The sequence below is a fragment of the Heloderma suspectum genome, chromosome 14 (assembly GCF_057233095.1).
Source record: "Heloderma suspectum isolate Gila_16-S chromosome 14, 16-S_ref, whole genome shotgun sequence".
Taxonomy (NCBI): domain Eukaryota; kingdom Metazoa; phylum Chordata; class Lepidosauria; order Squamata; family Helodermatidae; genus Heloderma; species Heloderma suspectum.
In genome coordinates this window covers 12,011,960-12,026,621 of record NC_139471.1, presented here as the reverse complement: position 1 = coordinate 12,026,621, position 14,662 = coordinate 12,011,960, and the positions used below count along the sequence as shown (strand labels likewise).

The window sequence follows — 14,662 nt, the reverse complement described above, 5'->3', positions numbered from 1 at the left end:
CTTATCACATCCTCATACAAGGCTGTCAAGTCCTTGGGTTATTCTGGGAACTTCCCAATTGTGGCAATGACACAAAATGGCCACCTTCAGGCCCCCAGTTTGGCAGGCATCTCATACGAGAGGCATTCACCTCTAAGCCTTCAGCTGGCATGTTCATTGTCACGCTGTTAGACCGCGAGTCAAACCTGACTCCCAGGGGAGAAGAAATTTACCTTGCAAATATCCAAGGTTTACCCGATTCATCACATCACAGGCTGTTAAATTTGCTACATCCTCTACAGAACATACAGAGAAGGAAACAGAACGGAACAGAACAAAAACAAAAAAAGGCACAGACATAAACAGAGAGGAAGAGAAGAAAGAGAAAGATCAGCGAGCAGCGATTCAGAAAGTATTCAGAAACCAGCTTTGGTGATCACATGGGCAAAAATGTAGAAAAAGCTATATACATATACAAAAAATAAATAAAAAGAAAGAAAGAAAGAAACCAAAAAAAGGAAGCCAGACTCATGTGTTTGGTCCACGGTGTTGTGCAGATTTGGACACTAACAGGTGATATGCTGCAAGAATGGATTCAACAGAGGACCGTTGAGATGATCAAGTGCATTGATCCTTGATTAATTCTTGTAGCCACCCTGAGCTCCTTGTGAGGAAGGGCAGGATATACATAAAATAAATAAATAATCCTTTCTTCCCCACCTCCAGCCCACACTTCATATTTTGTACCCACCATCTCCCCAAGATATCCTAGCTGTAGGACCAGGAGGTTTTTGTGCTATTTTCACCAAGTTTCTCTATAACCTTGATCACAAGTATGACTGCATTCCTGTTTGCTTGCTGGCTACCATTCCTTTCTGCATCTAGCTAGGTGTTCTCTGGTTCATGATGAATATTAGATATGAAACCTTCTAGTTCCTCTTCCATTACGATCCTGTCCTTTTTGCAAACTGGTTTCATTTGGGGAAAAGATCTCTCTCAAGCTGCTGCGATGAGTAGAGCTGATCAATATCTCGGTTTGTCTTTGCCTCAGTAGCATTTGCCTCAGTGTTTTATGGACATCTGGGGGTGGGGCAGGACCCAGGAGGAGGAATAAGGTTGTGCAGTTCCAACAAAACTCTTGAATGTTTCCCTATGGAAAATTCTTGCCTGCCTCCTCACATCTCTACTCAAGTGAGGAAGGGAAGAAAGCATGAAACAGAATTAGCTCCCTATAACTAGGGATGTATGGATTGTGTAAAATCCATTCTGTCTGTGTTTTATGGATTGTCAGGCACCTTTCATTCCATCGTCTGCCCATCAACAGAATCAGATTTTTCTTCGTTTCTGAATTTGTGAAAATTTGCATTTGTGCAAATTTGCACATGTGAAGCTGCAGAAAATCCTCCCAAATACACATTTTCGTGTTTTAGCCTATGAGGGAAATGTGTATTTTTGACCAGGTTTCAAAAATGTTGCATATTTTTCTATGACAAAATTTGTGCAAAATTCGGGAAAGTTTGAAAACCGGTCGGCAAGTCCATGGAATCCGCCCAACAGGGGAAAAGCCAGTCTGCTGCAGAATTCATGAGGTCAGATTCATGAAAATCTGAACTCATTTGGTTCTGTTGTGGATTTCTCCAACATCCCTATCTGTAACCCTCTAGCAAATTTCTAAATAAACTTATATTGGGATTAATAATTAACTTTACTATTATGGGGTGTTTCCAGACAAGGTTTCTATAGACGCCCTGCCACATTCTCAGAAGTTTATGGTGGTCCACTCATAACCCTCTTCGGTTTTCCCACCACTTCGTTCCTCTTTTCCTTACTGCAAAAAAGGATGGGATTGCACACAGTGTCTTCTGATTGGTTGTGCTAGGAGCCCTCTGTCTGAAAGCACCTATGATTTGCCCACCAAGAATGCAGAGAACTGCAGTTTGGTCTGGTGTGTCAATCCTGCATAAGAGATCCTCCTGGATGGACAATTCCTGAGAAGGAAGAATAACTAACAAACTCATTAAAATCTGTTGTGTAGACATACCCTTAGCTATCTCTAAGCTAAGCCCTCCCGTTAGGCAGAGGGAGGCAGTTGCCTCAGGCAGCAGATGTTGGGAGGCGGCAGCAAGGTGGACAGAGCTGAGTGCCAAGCGGCCTGTCCTGTGTCCCCTCAGTTAACCTGCTGCCTTCAGGAACAGCAGAGGATACTGTTCCATTGCCAGTGTTGAAGAAACAGTCCAACCAGCTTTTGTATATGGAACAGGAGAGAGCACCATCTTGTTCTTTGCCTCAGGCAGCAAAATCTCTTGGGCTGGCCCTGGGTTCAGCACCTCCTACACACTGCAGGTTTCATGGCCTCCCTCATGCAATCCCGTCTTTAAGACGGGCACCCACATTTCTTTTGAGCACACTCCATTATTTTGTATACATCCAGAAAAAACAATGCCTAACATTCTTGGCTGCTTGAGATGTTTGGCCGAAAATGTCACCGACTTGCAAAGCTGCTGACCTGGTTTGCGGGCCCGATTCTGTTTTGGCAAACTCCCTATGTACAAATGGATGCAGGAAGCCATCAGCTAGCTGGCAGAGGCTCAAGAAAGTATAAAACAGCCTTCTCCAACCCTCCAGATGTTTTAGACGATAACTACTAGCATTCCTGATGATTCGCTAATCTGGCTGGGGCTGGTAGGCGTTGGTCTAAAACATCTGGAGGGCACCAGGTTGGGGAAGGCTGGTACAAAATATATGAAAGAACAAACAGCCAGCAGCACAGGATGGCATCAAAGAAATCTAGAAAGAAAGAAAATGTGAGAAAGCTGTGGAATGAAAGTTTTTTTATTATAATCCAAAAGGAAAGAGGGTTTTTTCCCATAGAACATCACAAAAATTATTCTGTTTTCCTTGGATTTCCAAATTATAGCACTTCGAGACAGCCTAACTGACCACTCCTCTTTCCATCACAGTCTTTTCATTATACTCTTTATCAGATTTCCTTGACTGATGGAAAGGAAGTACACAGAACCTGATGGGATGCTCCACCCTTCCTACCTACCAAAAGGGTGGTGGATGGTAGAAGAAAACCACTGTGGTCTTTACGTGAGGATAGCCTTTATCACATGGTCTGGTTGCGACATACCACAAGATGGTCTTATGTCTTCATTCTTTTAGTCAGTACAATTATATAACACCCTTTTCCCACCTTGGAACTGAGGAGGAGGTCCACGGGAGTCCCAGATGGTCTCCCATTCAGGATTGACCAGATCCAGACCAGCTTAGCTTCAGCATCAATGGCTGTATCATGTACCATTCACCCATCCATCAGTCATTCAAACATCTTACCAGCTTCTCTTTAAATCAGGGGTGGGCAACTTGTGGCCATATATTTTACTTATAACTCCCATTATTTATTTATTGCATTTATACCCCGCCTTTTTTCCTCTTGCAAGGAACCCAAGGCAGCATACATAATCCTCCTCCTCTCCATTTTATCCTCACAACAACAACCCTGTGAGGTAGGTTGGGCTGAGAGTCTGTGACTGGCCCACAGTCACCCAGTGAGCTTCCATGGCTGAGTGGGGACTAGAACCCAGATCTCCCAGCTTCCAGCCCCAACACTCTCACCACTACACCACACTGGCTCTTTTGTCTTTGTTGTTCAGTCGTGTCCGACTCTTCGTGACCCCATGGACCACAGCACGCCAGGCCTTCCTGTCCTGCGCACTCTCCCGGAGTGTGCTCAGGTTCATATTCATTGCATCGGTGATGCTATCTAGCCATCTCATCCTCTGCCGTCCCCTTCTCCTTTTGTCTTTGAGCCTCTGTTAAAAGCATAGGAGCCATGCTAGGGAAAAAGCTGGCAAACCCAGATGGTGAAGCCCTTTTTTGTCTACATTCCCCCATGTTGGACATGTAAGTCTCCTGGCTCCCAGTCCAACACTCCAACCACTACACCACACTGGCATATCCCTCACCATTTGCTAGGCTGGTGGGAGCTGGATGCCAAAACATCTGTTTTGCCCAACCCAAGGCAGCTTATGGGTTCGTAAAACAACATAATGCAATTAAGCATAGCACAGTTTTGTTTATCACATTGCTCTGAATGCCTTCCAAAAGAGGAAGACTTTACCATCTCCCAGAAGGCAATCAAATATCATGCTGGGGGGGGGGGCGACTTTACCATCTCCCAGAAGGCAATCAAATATCATGCCAGGGGCTCCACAGCCACTGTGTCAGGACAGGAAAAGCCTCATCCCTTACAGCTGTTGACTTAGCAGCCAAAAGGTGGTGGGCCAGGGAACAGAGTTTTCCCAAAAGCACTTTCCAGAATATCGCCACTTGCGATATTCTGGAAATCTTCCTGGCATCTTCTGTTAAAAGGATAAGGGAGCGGGTGGTGGGAAAAGGGGCTGCTGCCAGTCAGAGTAAACAACACAGGGCTGGATGGGCAAATAGTTTGACCTGGTCGAAGGCAGCTTCCTAAGCAGCCCGAGTGCATAATATGGTGGGAGTCCTTGGGATCAGTGCTCTGTTTGGAAAATGCAGGGACCAGTTTGGGCCCCCAGTTACCTGTCTGCACTGTATTATACCTAGGCAGTGGGCTGCCCCCCTTGGTAGACAGCGCTGGGACTTTGCAGCATGATCTGTGCTTTGCTACTTGCCCCAGTGGATTAGCTACTGTGGAGGTAAGCAAGTGACCTGCTTTTATTGGGAGGAGGACCCTTGCCTGGGAGAAGACCCCCGGAGAAGACCAATTGGCAGAGGCTGAGGCTGATTCTATGTGGGATTGAAGTGGTAGGAATGCTCAGCACCTTGCCTGGGAGAAGACCCCCGGAGAAGACCAGTTGGCAGAGGCTGAGGCTGATTCTATGTGGGATTGAAGTGGTAGGAATGCTCAGCACTTTGCTGGATGAGGTAGAAGTGATTACTCGATCATTTAAAAACACAGGCTGAAACCAGAACAGGAACACTCCAGGGGTTTCAGAGGCACTATGCCTCTGGAGTAAGGATGGGGAGAAATTTGCTTCGTTTGCATTTTACTGTGAATTAATGTCACACTTTCGAACCAATATGCAAAGTGAAGCTCGGTTATCCTTCAAAATTAGTACCTCTCCAAATTTTGCAGCATTCTCCAATTAAAAACGCATACAAAAGAGTGCATATTAGGAAAAAGTGCACACCAACATGAGTGTATTAGCGAAAGAATGCTTTGAACATCCTAAGAGAATGTTCAAAATGCATTCTATTAGGAAAATTGCTTGCAAAAATGTGTGTATCAGGCAAAATTGTGTACGAAAATGCACAGATCAGGGGAGTTGCAGATAAAAATGCAAATGAATTTCTGTGCATTTTTTTTTTTTTTTAAAAAGTTCAACATTTGGGATGAACTGAATTCAAAGATGGAAAAATTCTGATAATTCAGGGTGAACTGAATTTGAGATTGGAAAAGAAATGAGAAAATGAGGGAAACCAAAACTGACAAAGTCGCCCTACTTGAATATCAGGTGCAGGGAAGTGATTGGCCACTGTGGGAAAGGGAATGCTGGACAGGATTTATTTTATTATTGATTTACAATATTTATATACCATTCCACATCAAAAAAGTTTGGGTTTTTAATCTCATCTGGCAAGGTAGTTCTTTCATTCTTATAAAGGGTTAGATAAATTCCTAGCATCCGTGTCTATCAGCAGCTATAAACCATGAGAACTAAGGATGGAGCCTCCAAGTGCAGAGGTAGCGTACCTCTCAGATGCTGGGGGCAAACCGCAGGGTAGGGGGAGTTTCCCAGTAACACCACATTGGCTGCTATAGGAAAGAGGATGCTGAACAAGATTGCTGTTTCCTGAATGAGCAGGCCGTTTGGTCCTTACATCTATAGCTAAAAGGAGTCTCCCGTTTCAGAGGCAGTAGTAGTCACTGGGGACAAATGACCGAAGAAGATTATTACCCTCTTACATACTGCTTGTAGGCTTCCCAGGAGGGCTGCTGTTAACGGTCTCGTACCTTGATGAAGCTGTGCCGTGTTGACTTGGTAAGGGAGAATTCAGTGGAGAAGACCGGCACAATCCTGATAGAAAGACCTGTTGCTTCAAATCCTTGCAGGAAAAGTAAAAGGCAGCTGAACCCTAAACTGCACTGGATGACACGCAAGCGAAGAGGCCCTGCTGAAGACAAAGGGAGGCTGACTTACCATACCCTGCCGTGGGCAAGCCCAAATGTTTCATCCGGTTCTTGACCAGCTCGGACAACTCTTGCCGTTCCGATCGCCGGTAAAGGCTCAGCCTCTGCTGGTTGATCCACTCGGCTGTTTTGGCTGTGTGCTTGCTGGCCCCTTTCCGGCTCAGCCTGCGCGCCCACTGCATGCTCTTGCGCCGAAGCAACGGATGCTCCGCTTGGTCGGTGGGACACGAGTTTCGGTGGTGATTCGTTTTCGCATTCCAGTAGTCCTTCACGTCTTTGGTGTCCTCGCAGTTTTCTACATTGATTGAGATCTGTGACTGGGAACACCAGTAGGCCATGAGGGTGAGCAATAGATGTTTCCCCACCCCCTGAAGCATAGCCAGGGTCATGACTCCATGGAATTATAGGAAAAGCTTTCATTTAAACTGCTATCACCGGTGAGCTTTTCTTGGGCAGGGGCCATCACTCAGTGGAAGAGCCCACTAGGGTGAAGCCACCTTTTCTGTGCTGGGGAGGATCTGTAGATCTCAGCTCACACCTCCACTCAGCATTCTAAGCACACAGAACTAGGATGCAGGATTTATTCCAGAGCAGTGAAGCGAACAATCCCACATGTGATCTTATTTATTACATTTCTGTACTGCCCAATAGTCAAAGCTTTCGGGGCGGTTCACAAAAAGGAAAGCCACAAAATATAGCTCGAGTATATATTCTTGAGGATATTCCCCAGAAATGAAGGTGACGTGTGCACTGGATGTGATAGAAAGATGAAGACATCCTTCTTCTGCCGTGTAGCAGGAAAGCCTGAACCCCGCATTTACTCTCAGTGTTTTAAACAGAAACCGTACTCACCTGGGTTCTGATGTCATGAGGCTGGGGGAGAAAGAAATAAAAAATTTGAAAGATATTATTTGAAGAAGTGCATCGTTGTTTTTGCCTGGCACCCATTTGCTGAAATCTAGGATGGAGAGGACCCTAGTTCAGGTGCCCAACAGTTAAATTTTTCTACTCCATCCTCATCTAAAATGCATAACAGGCTGAAAAGTGCCTTCTATCAGGGATGCTGTAATTGTATCCTACATTGAGCAGGGGGTTGGACTAGATGACCTCCAAGGGGACTTCCAACTCTATGATTCTCTGCTTCACTTGTCATTTACAAGCCCCACTTAGTCATTGGCAATGTTGGCCTCTGTGGAAGGACCCTCTAGACCAGCCTTCCACAACCTGGGTCCTTCTAGATGTTTTGGATAACAAATCCCATCATCCCACTGGCCAAGGCTGATGGGAGCTGTAGCCCAAAACATCTACTGGAGGGACTTGACAGTTTGACCATGGAACTAATTACCTAGAGGGGTGGTGGGTTCTACTTCTCTGGAGGTCTTCAAGCACAGGCTTGAAGGAATGCCCTGGATTTCCTACATCGAGCAGGGGGCTTGGACTAGATGGTCTCCGAGGGCTGAATACTGAACGTTCATGAACATTCCAGGCTGCTCAACAATGGAATCTTCACACATGATCTAAACCATGCTCTTGGCAGAAAAAGGACAGGCAGGCAAGGGGGAGTGTTGATACTAGACGACCAAGACTGGCTACAGAGGACAAGGTGGGTGACAAAGAGGATTTCATATACTAAGGGCACAAACCGTTGAAGATAGTCGGCAGCCTCTGAGCTCAGAGGCTGCTGAGTATCCAGGGCAGGGCGGCGAGTAGGGCAGGGCAGTGAGTATCCAGTGCAGGGCGGCGAGTATCTAGTGCAGGGCAGAGGCAATCTTTGCCCATCTAGCAGTGGCAGTTCGGAGGGGGAGGGAAGGAGGCTGCAGTGGCCATACGAAATGTCACTGCTCCAGTCTCCTCTCCTCCCCGGCCCTGAGAATGCCCCTTTTCCCTATCTCCGCACTCCATTTCCAAGCACGGAGTCGTAGCCAGAACTGTGCTGGCTACAAGGGGGAGTGGGAGTGGCGGGGAGTGCGGTTTCTGGGCTCTGAAGTCAGAGCAGAGTCCAGAAACCAAACAATTCTATGTCCCCCCATACGCTGTCTGGGGGAGATAGGATTGCCCTCTAATTTTTATAATAACAAGGCCACTGTTTGGCTGCAAGTCCCAGGTTGGGGAGAAAAAATGATAGCAGAGAGGAAGGAGAATCTGGACTTCTGAGATGTTGGCAGAGTGTAAGGAAGCTCTTTCTCTCTCTCGGCTTCTTACATCTGCGGTGGAAAACATGTGGGACTCGGTCCTATAGATGCCAATGGGGATCTCGGCACTAGAGGAGCACAGCTTCTGGAAGAGACGCCCATATGTCCGGATCCACAAGTCATTTTCAGTGATTTTCATCTATCCAACAAAGGGAGGAAAGAGAGAAAGAAAGAATGAGAAGTCCTCAGTGCTTTTTCCCAACAGGGGACAAGACAGACACGTGTTTATTGACAGAATCGTGTTGTAGCAGATCAGGCAAATCTTTCATATTTGCATCATCTAACCCCTGCTGCCTAATTAGGAAATCCTATAATCAAATGCCTCCAAGGGAATTCTGGAATTAAAAATGAGATCCCAATGGCTAATGCAACACAGCCTGGCCTCCTGATGCATGAGTAATAAAGGTATCTCATTTCTGAGGTTTGCCAGATGAAAAACAGCAGTGCCTTCAGAGACTGATCATTGGCACCCACTACTGATAAGAAAGGAATCCAGACTAAGATGGGCCCATGTTAAATTTATAGCCACATCTTCCTCTTAGCTTTGAAAAAAGGGGTACTACAAGCTTCTTTACAGAATGATTTACAGCACACTTATGATTGGTCACTCATGGACATTCGTGGGTCCTTTCCACGATGCCGTCAACCTCCAGGATGTCTCCTGTGCTTTTCCCCCTGTATCCTCCTTTCAAAAAGATCAGAGATAAGGAGCGATTCTACACCAGGCTAAAATCTCACAGCTTTACCAGGGCTTTCTGCTTCCATTTTCTTTGCAGGATTGCTATGGGCTCCTTTAGACAGCGAGCACGTTGTGTGGAATTGAAAACTTCCTTTCTCGGCAATGTTCTATATGTTCACTGAAGCAGCACCATCTAGTGGCTGAATTATAGTGCTATGCCAGCATGGAAAGGAAAGGTTCCTCCTGTGCAAGCACCAGGTCATTACTGACCCCTAGAGGGATGCCGCTTATGCTGGCGTTTTCATGGCAGACTATAGTGGGGTGGTTTGCCATTGCCTTCCTGGCAAAATCCCATGTTTTTTTAAAAAAAATCTAGCTTATCTCTGATCCTTTTGAAAGTGGGATAAACAGGGAAAAGTACAGGAGACATCCTGGAGGTTGATGGCATTGTGTAAAGGACCCGCAAACTTCCGTGACTAGCCAATCATGAGCATGCAATAATAACAACAACAACAACAATAATAATAATTTATATAGTGCTTTGTCACAAAGTCATACATCGCTCATGTAGAGAAGCCCAAGCAGTAATAAAAGGAAATGGCGCAATATCAGCAGTGTGTGAAGCTGGCATAGCGCTATAATTCAGCCACTAGATGCTGCTGTTTCATTCAACATATAGAGCATTGCCAAGAAGGGAAATTTTCAGTTCCAAATCACGTGTTCGCTGTCTAAAGGAGGCTGTTGTAAATCTGGAAAGACTCCAGAAGAAGAAACCTGGAAGAAGAAACTCCAGAAGAAGAAAGGATGCAGGATTTTTGCTTAATGGAAAGGAGCCCTTTAAAACAATTAACTACATAACCAGGCCAGGTAAGGCATCAGATAAAGTAACCAGAAGGCTCATCCTAGATTGTAAATACAACAGATATGTAATAAGAAAACAAGCTCACAAGACGGGATGCTATCAAGGAAATATTTTTGTCCTACCAACACATCTGTAACATGTCAAGGAAGGCTAAAATGTTTGTATATGTTGTTATGGTCATTTATCTGGATAAGAAGCTTGGAAATGCAATAACCGTATTTAGACATATGAAGATTTAAGGCAGAAGTTTGGAACTGTTAGATAAGTAACATAAATAGTAAAAATAGTCTGAACGTATTTTACAGCGTCCAGAAAGCATATAAAGGAGACTCAGAACACGGACAATGGGAGCTATACTCTTGGATCAGCTTCCCAGATGTGCTGCCTACAGAATCAGTCTGGTAAGCTTGATATTGATGATCGCTGAGAACTAGCAGTTGTACTTGACTCTGCTTGGAAGCCTTGTTTAGAATGGTGTTGAATGTTTTATGTGTTTGAATGTATGCATGCATGCGCTTTTGTATTTAGCACTGTTATCATAGAATCATAGAATAGCTGGGTTGGAAGGGGCCTATATATCGACTCCAACCCGGTACTGGGTTCACAGGCTGCCGACTAACTTTACAACAAGAGTTATGCTGAGACTCTTGTAGTAAAGGACAAAAAGACAAATCTCATCTGAGAGAGTGTTTCTTAAGAAATAGAATTCTGTATCACCCATATCGAGATTACAGTATTAGCTTTGCTCTGTGATGGTATCTGTTTCGGGGAAGGCTTTGAATATGTGTAGTTAATCGGGTAGCCCAGGGTTGCCAACATACTAGTTAACGTATTTAGAAAGAACCTCTGAACCAGAGCACAAGCCACAACAGCAAGCTCCAAGTACTGAGGCACTCTACCTTGGAATACTGGACTGCTGGGGACAATCAGCCAGGATGCTCAAGGACTTCCTTTGGTCCATGTTTCAAAGGTCTGCAGACGAAGGTGATCTGCATTTCGCCCTTCTCTGAATTTTGCAATGTAGTTCTCAGCTCAACGCTCCCCCATACCATAAAAATGTGCATTTTAGGATATAATATATTTAGAAATGTGTTTTGTGAGAGAAAACACATTAAAATATGTATTTATTTCTTTTATTGTTGTGTCGTTGTGTTTTTAATGTATTTGTTTTATGCTGTTTTGATTCAGATTTTGTTAATCTGGATTTTATTGTTAGCTGCTTTGACTGCCATTTTTTGGCCAGAAAGCTGGGCCAGAAACTAAGTAATTAAAGAAAGTAAGAAATTTGCAATATTTATTTTTCATTTTAAATATTTATATACCAACTTCAAGGGCTATCCAGCCCTCTCTAAGTAGTTCACACAACGGAATGATAATAAAACCATATGAACATATCACTTCTTGGTCCCTGAAATGCCAGACCCTGAATCAGGAATGCAAAGTACCCTATCACCCCGCTCACTCTCAAGAGTGATTTGGATGGGGGAGGAATGTGGACTGTTGCTTGCACTGGGCAAGGGGAGAAAAACCCATGTACTACCAAATTTGCCACTTTGGTGCCATGGAAAGGGATGGGAAAACTTAACACTTACCGCACAGAGGTAACCAGACCCAGGGGTGGTGTCAAGGCCTAGCAGCAATCTCGTGATGGTGATCATGTAATCCTTCACGAATGACTGTAAGGAAAAAGGCCACCATCCGTCAACAATTTGGGGGAGGTCTATCGGAGGGCTGCAGTGTTTAATGGATTAGATTCATCGATTCAGTTCAGTGTTTGAATGGATAAAAAAGCCCCTTCCCCAATTAACCGAGGAGCAGATATTTCACGTTTTAAACATTTTTTGTCCCAGTACTTCTAAAAACTGGAGGTGGGAAGTGGCAGCTTTAAAAAATAGGCATTCTTCTCTGGGGGAGAGAGACCAGGGAAAGCCTCTCCCTCATGACGCACATATGCATCATCTCAAAAACAAAACAAATGTTCATTCCCCCCCCCTTTCTTTTGAACATCTGGGAAAATTTATGTAGATTTAATCAGTCAATCAACTCAAACTCATACAGTTGATTAACAAACATCTCTTTCAATCAGCCTTCCCCGGCCTGGTGTCCTTTGTATGTCTTTCACTACAATCCCCATCATCCCCAGCTAGCATTCCTTAAGATAGCAGGAACCCAATCCCCCAAAACATATGTACATTGTTTCATCCCAGGCAATGCCACAATTCAAACACGTTTTGATCATTTACATTTGGAGAAATCCAGTCCATTCATTCCTCACCTTGGTCCCCCCACCCCTCTGCCCGCAACTCGGTAGAACACCAGTTGCAAAAGCCAGCCCTACAGGGAATAAAAGCAGCTAGTCCCTCAGAAGGGCCCAAGGGCTCTTGCTTTAGTAAGAGGGTTAACAACTGCCCAGTTCTTCCTTTCATTCTGACCTGGTAAAGCAGCGTATCCAACATGCTGATGCTGAAAACTCTGCCGGCGGCAAATGGGAGGCGGAACATGAAAGCCAAGTTGGAGCCATTCTCCCGCTCTTTCTGCGGGGAGACGAGAACATAGAGATCAGGACAACAGAACTGCCTTGCTGGATCAGACCACGAAAGACCATGTAGCCCAGTATTCCTGTTTCCAACAACAGGCAGCTCTGGGCATGAAGGCAACTGCTATCCCCCATTCATCTATTGGGAGAGATTCCAAAATGTTTTTTAAAAAAACTATTAGGGTAGACTCCAAAACCACTTAATGAGGACTGAGCATGCTCAGAATGCTGAGTGTCTGTTGGGGGGAAAACCCCAGATAACCGAATTGAATGGAGTTTCCTGGAAGAGGGCATGGCTGGCTGGCACTCCACCACACTGGAACATTTTTTTTCTAGGTCCCACTTGTATTTTCTATTCTTCTGTCAAACATGTGTGCCCTTCTTATTTTCTAACTTAAGTGTCCATGCCCAGCAACGCATGTCTGCAAGGACTTGTGGCATGAAAAAGGGTAGAGAGTAATACGAGTTGTACTTCACCATGTGCCCCGCAGAAAGTGAAATGCTGCCGTAAAATTTCAGCATGAAATCTCATAAGAAGATTTATTATCCATAAGGGGTGGACAGAGTGGTAGTTGAGATTGAAGCACAGCGAGAAAAGCTCAGAATTGAGGAATATTTGCACCAACATTAGTTTTCTTCAGTGTTGGGGATCTCAGGGAAAAACCAAGGCTGCCTTTACACTAAAGAAAACCCCTGCAGTCCTCCCATTCTACAGCCTTTCTGTGTTTACAGCGGTCTCCCAGACAGACACCACGTGATTGCTGAGAGGGGAAGCTTTTAATTTTCAAGCTTCCATAGAACTCAGTGAAACAGCGCCATCTAGTGGCTGTGTTAATCACATAACATTCTGAGTTTAGAAGATAGTTCATTAGCTCCAGATCTATTTGAGATGAAATAACCAGGAAATTTCCTCTGGATGTGCCCTGGAGGTTCACAACGTCATCTAAAGGACCTGCAAACTTCCATGAGCGAGCAATCTCAAAAGCGGGTTAAAAGCTCCATGTGAAGGAACACCAAATCAGCACTCCAACAAAAATAAAATAAAATTGTTCTCTGAAAAATGTCACCTTAAATTAGGACCCTTGCAGCCACTGGTAGTACAGAGTTCTGTTTCGTTTCATTACCTTTTCTAGTTTGGAAAGGGCCAATGAGTAGCTGTCCTTGGCCCGAAACTGCATGAACCTCATGTTGGATGGATGTGTCAGCTCTGTAATGATGCTCAGGCTCGGGAAAAGCCTGGAATAGAAAAATCAGAGCCCTGATAAATTGGCCGTTTCATGAATGTAAGAAGAGACCTTCTGGACCAAACCATCACCATCCTGTTCCCAGAAGTGGGAAGCAGGGGCATAGTGGAAATCTTTGAAGTGCAGACAGTCATCATGATAGCCCCCAAGGACAGTCCAAAAACACAGGCAGCAGTGTTGATCTGTATCATGGGGGGAGCAACTTGTAGCCCTCCAGGTGTTTTGGCCTACAACTCTCATCAGTCCTAGCCAGCATAGCTAATAGTGAGGGATGATGGAACTGGTAGAATCATAGAATCACAGAATAGTAGGGTTGGAAGGGGCCTATAAGACCGTCGAGTCCAACCGCCTGCTCAATGCAGGAATCCAAGTCAGGGCATCCCTGACAGATGGCTGTCCAGCCTCGTCTTGAACGCCTCCAGTGTGGGACAGCCCACCACCTCCCTAGGTAATTGGTTCCATTGTCGTATTGCTCTAACAGTCAGGAAGTTTTTCCTAATGATCAGCCGGAATCTGGCTTCCTGTAGGCCAAAACATTTGGAGGGCCACAAGTTGCTCACCCCTGATCTGTATTTCATTCCATTAATTCCTTATATTTCTATATTGCCCCATAGCCGAAGCTCTCTGGGCAGTTCACAAAAATTAAAAACCATTAAAAACCACATTATGCAAAGTGCAGAAAATATTAAAATGTATGATAGCACAAACGCAGACAACATATATCTAAAACAGTATTTAAAACAATCAACCAAAGACAATCCTGGACCTGATTAAAACTCATTATATGCTGCTAAATGCCTGAGAGAAGAAGACAGTTTTAAACTGGCATTGAAAAGATGACAATGTTGGTGCCAGGCAGGCCTCATCAGGGAGATCATTTCATAATTGGGGGGCCACCACTGAGGCGGCCCTCTCCCTTGTTGCCACCTTCTGAGCCTTCCACAGAAGAGGCACCTGGAGGAGGGCCTTTGATGCTGAGCGTAGTGTGCGGGCCA

The 14,662-nt window shown here is 44.9% G+C and overlaps 1 protein-coding gene across 3 annotated transcripts in view; it reads right to left on the bottom strand.

The window, feature by feature from the left end:
* KCNT1 (potassium sodium-activated channel subfamily T member 1) overlaps window positions 1–14,662 on the bottom strand; it is a 187,997-nt gene that overhangs the window by 9,735 nt on the left and 163,600 nt on the right. For 2 of the 3 annotated variants that reach the window (XM_084821145.1, XM_084821143.1), the window contains 7 exons: window positions 13,548–13,659; window positions 12,320–12,421; window positions 11,480–11,563; window positions 8,357–8,485; window positions 7,007–7,027; window positions 6,165–6,471; window positions 213–275 (listed from right to left, as the gene is read on the bottom strand). In XM_084821145.1, the coding sequence (XP_084677271.1) occupies window positions 213–275; window positions 6,165–6,471; window positions 7,007–7,027; window positions 8,357–8,485; window positions 11,480–11,563; window positions 12,320–12,421; window positions 13,548–13,659 (818 nt within the window). The remainder of the gene's footprint in view (window positions 1–212; window positions 276–6,164; window positions 6,472–7,006; window positions 7,028–8,356; window positions 8,486–11,479; window positions 11,564–12,319; window positions 12,422–13,547; window positions 13,660–14,662) is intronic. The other variant, XM_084821144.1, reaches the window with a different exon arrangement.